This window comes from Cariama cristata, unplaced genomic scaffold, assembly GCF_000690535.1.
Source record: "Cariama cristata isolate BGI_N322 unplaced genomic scaffold, ASM69053v1 scaffold7523, whole genome shotgun sequence".
In the NCBI taxonomy this organism is placed as follows: Eukaryota; Metazoa; Chordata; class Aves; order Cariamiformes; family Cariamidae; genus Cariama; species Cariama cristata.
In genome coordinates, this window is record NW_009608916.1 from 22,327 (window position 1) to 28,809 (window position 6,483).

At 45.1% G+C, this 6,483-nt stretch overlaps 1 protein-coding gene across 1 annotated transcript in view; it reads right to left on the reverse strand.

The window, feature by feature from the left end:
- TENM4 (teneurin transmembrane protein 4) overlaps positions 1-6,483 on the reverse strand; it is a gene marked incomplete at its 3' end in the record, with an annotated part of 106,595 nt that overhangs the window by 15,241 nt on the left and 84,871 nt on the right. Inside the window, exon 13 of the mRNA XM_009697332.1 lies at positions 2,843-3,015. Coding sequence (XP_009695634.1) covers positions 2,843-3,015 — 173 coding nt within the window. The remainder of the gene's footprint in view (positions 1-2,842; positions 3,016-6,483) is intronic.

Below are 6,483 nucleotides of genomic sequence, written 5' to 3' on the forward strand. Positions count from 1 at the left end.
GAGATCACAGTGAAATTATCATCTCTCATCTGGACGGAACAGATGAGCAAAGAGCACAGTTTGGTATAATTAGGAAAAGGAACCTGACACCAGTTGATCATTTTTATTGTAAGTCTGATCCTGCTCCTGTTGTAGCCAGCTGGAGCCTTGCCACACTGATCTCAGCAGGATCACAACTCAACTTACTGTACACAGTAGTGATGGTGTGAAACTGCTATGGCACTGAATTTTGCCACTATAAACATACAGCAGTGATCCACAGTGTAGATCCAAGTATTTCTGCTGTAACACTGAGTAGTGAAGTTCATGGTCTTTTGACATAGACTCCAGCAGGATCAAACCCACTCCATGCTTGATTCTGCAAATGGAGAGAAGAGGGACAGTCAGCTGGCCATCACACTTTTGTTCTTAGATGCTTGGTTTGGTGAGAAAGCGGTAGGAGATGTGCTTTAAATCAAATCACTGAAATATCCCTGCACAGCTAATATATTCCTGCCTCCATCCCTTGCGAGGAAGCAGGGGAAAGCTTAGCTTGAAGGTCTCTGTGAAATTCACAGGACATGTGATCTTCCCTTTGTGTCACATAAACACCACAGAGGGGTTATGGTGGATTGTCACCAGCAGCGTGGTACAGCGTGGGGAATATAAACCCTCCACTTTTGACATTTTCCCTCCCTGGCTTCGGAAGGCATTTCTCAAGGGCTACATGAAATCCAGGGGCCGTCAGATGCTGTATTTTATCTGCTTTGGCTGTAGGGCACTACTGCCCTATTTTGGCCCAGAACAAATGTTCACTTTGTCATTAGTCCAGAAAACAAAATCTCACAGAGGTGCTGAGCTGCAGGTTAGCTGTAGAGGCTCCTAAATCCATCCTACGGGAATCTGTAACCTTCTGAAAATGCCTTCTCAGATCTCGCCTGTTCACAGTGTGATTCAGGTTTCTTAAAAGATTCACCAAGGATTTGTGAAAGATGGCCAGAGCTCTAAGTCCAGAAGGAAAATGCACGAGCACCTCTTGTGCGAAGGGAATTTGCAATGTGCATTTTCCCTGAAGAACAACGGAGCGGGCAAGACACTCACAGACCTTGAGAATGGCTCCAGCTCCATCCGCTGGAGAAGCACTTGGAAGGCAAATTACATTTCAACTGTGCTCAATACATCCCTGGGCAACTCCAGTGGCCCTTGTTTCATTTTCGACAATGGTACAATGAACAAACAGCTACCTCAGTTTGGGAATTCACAGTCCCTAACGCCTGTGGGAAAGCCGCCCTCAGCAGGTCGCAGGCCACCTCTGCTGCAACGTTACCCAGATCTTCATTTTAAGATAAGTGAGTCTCTTCAGATCCAAACAGTTTCGTAATTTTATACTTCTAAAGATGGTTAAGCTGTTTGTAATACTGCATGTCCTAATGGCAAAAGTGCCTCTGTGCTGGAGGGCAGTACCATGAGATAATTGACCGTGGCACCATTATGTAACTGTGCCTTCAGCTCTGGGTGTATAAATCACATCACAGTCAATTATCTCACCAAAGGGCCCCCAACAGTGGGCTCTATTGCTTAATTAGGCTCTTGAGGTGAAGCCAACCTCGTGTCTGTGCAGTTGCCAGATGTCTTAATGCGAGTGGATGGGATGGGGCGGGGTAGGTTGGATCTGCTTTGCAGGCTGAAGTAAAGAATAAGAAAGTCATTGTGTTCCCCTACAGGAACAGTGGGGATGGCTTGAAGGGGCTGGCACCCTCTCAGCTGCCCTCTCCAGAGGCAGGAAAAGCCGCATTCAGACATATCAGGCACTTTCTTTCAGGAAAGCTTGCTGTTACTATAGGGAGGGGGAGGGAAATGTGTGTTCCAAAGATATGGGCACAAATGTGACTCGGGAACATGTTGGTCTCACTTGGAGCACTTTGTTCCTTACAAGGAGAAATGATGTTTGACACCCCATTGCCATCAGTCACAGACTAAAAGTGAATGAGAGCTGGGGAGCGAAGAAAGCAAAGAGTCTGGAAGTCCCTTCCCTTTCTCCAAGCCCAAGGGAACAGGAGTGATGGCTCACCCTGACCCTAAGGAGGCTTCAGCCTTCAGAACTTGGAGATCCAGGTTGGCATGATCCATCCACAACTTCTGTCCCTACCAATACGTCAGCACAATGCTCCTCTGCTATTTATTCCTCTTTTCAGTCCCACTTCATCACCTTTTCCTCCACCTCATCAATCCTCCACTTCCCCACCATGCCATCACTGGCAGAACTGTGCTCATTTCCAACAGCCACAAACTGGTCCCATCAGTCCTACCCTGGCTGCCCACCTCTCCTTTCTCCTTTGTGCCTCTCCACACCAGCCCCTTAGCTCAAACGCAGACCTTTTAAGGACACGGAGGGTCGTTTTTATGGATGCTTCCTTGTGAATGTTTGAACAGCCAGTGAACAAAAGAATCGGAGGGATCTTCAGCAACCAGCTGGAAGCCTGTTCCAGGAGGAGAGGAACTGTTAAGTTGGAAGCCATTAAGAGAATGAAGCAAAGGGGTCGGCTGGAAGTGTGCTTAGATTTATGCAACCCTTTTTGTTATAGTAATAATGGTAGTGACGATGGAGGACTGCACTGCATGAGGACTGCACGACAAGCGGATCAGCAGAGAATGAAGCGGAAAACAGCTGCAGAGCAACCACGGTGCTAGGGAATGTGGCTAAGTAGGTGTGAGTATGCATCTGTACCAGCATGTGGGGAGCTCTGCGGTGCTGAGGATGCAGGTGATTTTTGGTGCTGGGATTATCAAAACGATGTCTGTTTCCTGATGGATAATCTACTGCGTGCAGCTTGGTCAGGAGAGCGACAGTGGTCCAACTCACCTTGGAGCAGGGTATAGAAGGCTCCCGATGCCGACAAATTGGTTGTTATCGTAACATCATCCTTGCTGGAGGTTTCCACTTGGACATGCACAGAGCTGTCGGTATCACTGCGGAAGCTGCTCACTTGGCCAGTAGGGAAGGTCACGTTGGTCAGGCGGCCAAAGCTGTCATACCTGAAAGGGAAGATGGAGTGAGGTCAACAGCATCAACAGAGGAGTGGGATACAGGAACCATCCTATAAAGCAGAGACCAAGACTTGAAGTCTTCACCTAGATTTTTCCCAGACAAAAACGCATTGTCACTCTGTCAGACTGTCTCGACTTTTTTGGCTTCATGAGAAGAAAATCACAGCTTTTAGCTGAAGAAAATCAAGCAAAGAACAGAAAATGACTAAATAAGTATTAGCCTGTATTTTAACAATATTTTTCTGATACTTATCACCTGCACTATGCTTCTTGTTTACAAGAGTAACTTTATTTCCTATCCCATGTGCTTTGATTTATGGAAAAGCACTGGCTCCTGCATCCTGTCTAGCAGAACTAGGAGTTTCTGAAGGCCATCAGCTGTTTTGTCTGGTTGTGTCCTGAGCTCTTCAGCAATTTCCCCCCCCCGCCCACATCTTATTTTAAAAGCTAATATTAAGGAAGCAGCAAGGACCTGCCAGATTGGCCACACCAGGTAGAGAACTGTCCTTTGTGAACATGGTGTAGAGCCCTGAGCACAGCTGAGACCCCTATGTCTACCTTTTGCTGTTCCTAGGACCATCTGGAAGAACTGGTTTAAAAGTGTAAAAAAGCAGTCCAGTTTTCACCCCTACTGTGTCCTTGTTTTTTTCAATGAGGAAGTCAACATGAGCACCATCTGGGAAGGTTTCTGTGATGTGGACACCTGTGTACCAGGATCCAGATGAAAAAAGCTACGCACATGCAGGTCTCACACCAGTTAACAAGCTGGGGGGTTATTTTTCAATAAAAAGGAGAAGCAGGCACTTGTGCCTCGAGGTCTCCTGAGTTGACAGAGCAAACACACCGTCCTGCCTCCCATCTGTGGCACGGCAAAAACAGTGCTCTTGGGTCACAGACTGAGCTAAGAGCAGAGGGTTGCCAAGGCACCTTTGCAGTGAGGCTATTGTAGACTGAAATGGAGAGCAGCTGGAAGCTCTACTGGCTTCTCTCTGGAGAGCTGTTGGACCTTTGGATGAGATGGACCTTCAGGGAAGGGATATTTAAATAGTTAGGGAGAAACAGTAGAAAAATTCCAGTAAAAGCAATCAGTGATAAATGTTTGACTTTTTTCAAGTCCTGCCCACATATAATTTAAGAATTATTTATATGGTATATAAGGTCATATCAAGAAAACATATTGCTTGATGATGCAAAGTGAATGGTGGGTGAGCAGACAGGACTCGTTCTCCTGCAATACCCAGTGTAAGCCTTTGATGGAGTATGGTGTCCAGTGAAGGGCATCATTCCTTAGAATGATATAGTAATGTAAATGATACATTAAGGATAACGAGCTTAGAAAGCATGACCTAAAGAGGCAAAGTAATAAAAAAAAGAGTTGATTTACAAGAGGGGAAACAAGGAAGTGGGAAGATGCCACCCTAACAACGGTCGTTCTGAAGAGGATTATAATCAATTGTTCACCATGTCTACTGAGGATGTGGCAAAAAGTAATCAGCTTGAATGGAAACATTCAGGTCAGAAACTGGAGAACATTTTCCAGGCCCATGGTTGCTCCAAGCAGAGGAATACATGGAGAGTTGGAAACCCCATTGGCCAACGCTTTTAAGAGTAGGTGAAATGTGTTAGAGAGGGTCTGCATGCAGCTGATCAGACCTCAGAGGGAGCAGATGGTTGAGGGGCTCTTGATCCTCCTCTTCAGGATTACTCTCAGCTGGGGAATAAGACAACAGACCCCATCTAATAACAAAAAAACTCAAACCAAACAAAAAAGAAAAAAAAGAGAAAAGAAAATAAAAAAAAGAAAGAAAAGAAAAGAGAAAAAAAAGAAAAGAAGAGAAAAGAGAAGCTACTCTTGAACTGCAACCCATGAGAGACTCAAGAGCAGCCGTTGGACTGGGACTGGGTCTGCACTATACAGAAAAAGACATTTGTCTCCTCTTCCATTCTCTTTTTTCCAGATTTGTACACAGTTCTGGTACTTTGCTTTTGACAATATGCTGGCAATGATTTAGCGTGAGGAAGGGCTGGTTGAAAAGGTGATTTTTGCCCAAGTTTAATATTTAGTGTATAGTGACTTAGTGGGTGAGCTCATTGAAAGTCTCTCCAGCCCTTGGGTTTGGAAACAAGAAAAGCCATCACATGAGGCTTTTCTTGCCCACTGGGCAGAGGGGGAGGTAGGAAGGTAGAAGAAAGCATTTGGCCCTCCACAGTGTCAGCCCATCAGTCATGGGATTATCCAAGCATGGAGGACAGAGCAGTGTTGCCCTTTCCCTCCAAGATCTTGGCGATCAATCACCCACTTGTGAAACGGAAAAGAAGGAATTAAGAAAAAAGAAAGGGATGAATTCCAGACTGCAAGGCAGGAGTTTGGCAGACACCACTTGAAGCTTTTCCAAGCAGCTAGCTGCACACAGCTTGGATCTGAACTGAATCTCCTTGCAAGAGCCAGAACTAAAGTGCTCTTAGTACCAAACGCTCCATTCCATGTTTGTGGCTGTCCTGTCTGCACTGAGATGGTATGCATTTTGATTGTGCTTTCTGCATAGTCATCTGCACATCTCCTTCTAAAACAGTATGTAAGTCTTAAACTCAAAACCCCACAGCTGATATCTTTACCCCATCTGCTGAGACAGGACACAAGGGACATCATTTAGTCTCTCCCTTGAGGAGAGAAAACATTGTTATTGCTAAAGGTGTGTTGGGTAACACCCCAAATTCTTTCTTCCACGAAATCAATCATCCCGTATATAAACCAGTCTGAACCATAAGAGTAGACTCAGATCTCAAATGCTCTGAAACTTAAGGAAGATGAATCTGAATTTGGCACCTCTGACTTGGTGGTATTAGCAACTGTAAGGGATTTATTTATATTGCTCTATTTATTTTTTTAAAAACGAGCTGCTCCTGAAATTAAGCCTGATTCACCTTCTAAAAGTAAGGGAATAAATCTAGATGTGCTGCACTGAAGTCTAAGGGGTGAGTTTGGTGTAATACAGATGTGAGTGTGAACGCAAACAGGTCTGCGGATTAAGGAAAGAAGGAGAGCAAAAGCCAGGATGGATGCAGAGAGCTTGTTCATGTGACGGACATGGCTGCTATCTCATTTAAGTGTTGAGTCAATGTCCTGTGAGTCATGTGTTTTATCCTAACTGAATGACACTCAGCACCATGCTGGGAGTCAGCACAAAACCTATGCTCCATGTAAGCCCTACCTATATGCTCCAAAAAGAGCCTCATAAACCTGTGGATATTCAGTTTAACAGCCCCAAGCAGCAGCAGGCACCCAGCTCCTTAAACTCTATTCTTGGACATCAAGCTCACAGCACCCTCACTAACAGTCCTCCAGCTCTCTGCTGGGCAAATATGTAATATTTGTAAATATGCAAATGGTGAAACATGCCAGTAACCTCTGCCTGTGCAAAATGAGTTAAAATCTCATGAAAAAAGAGCATGAAA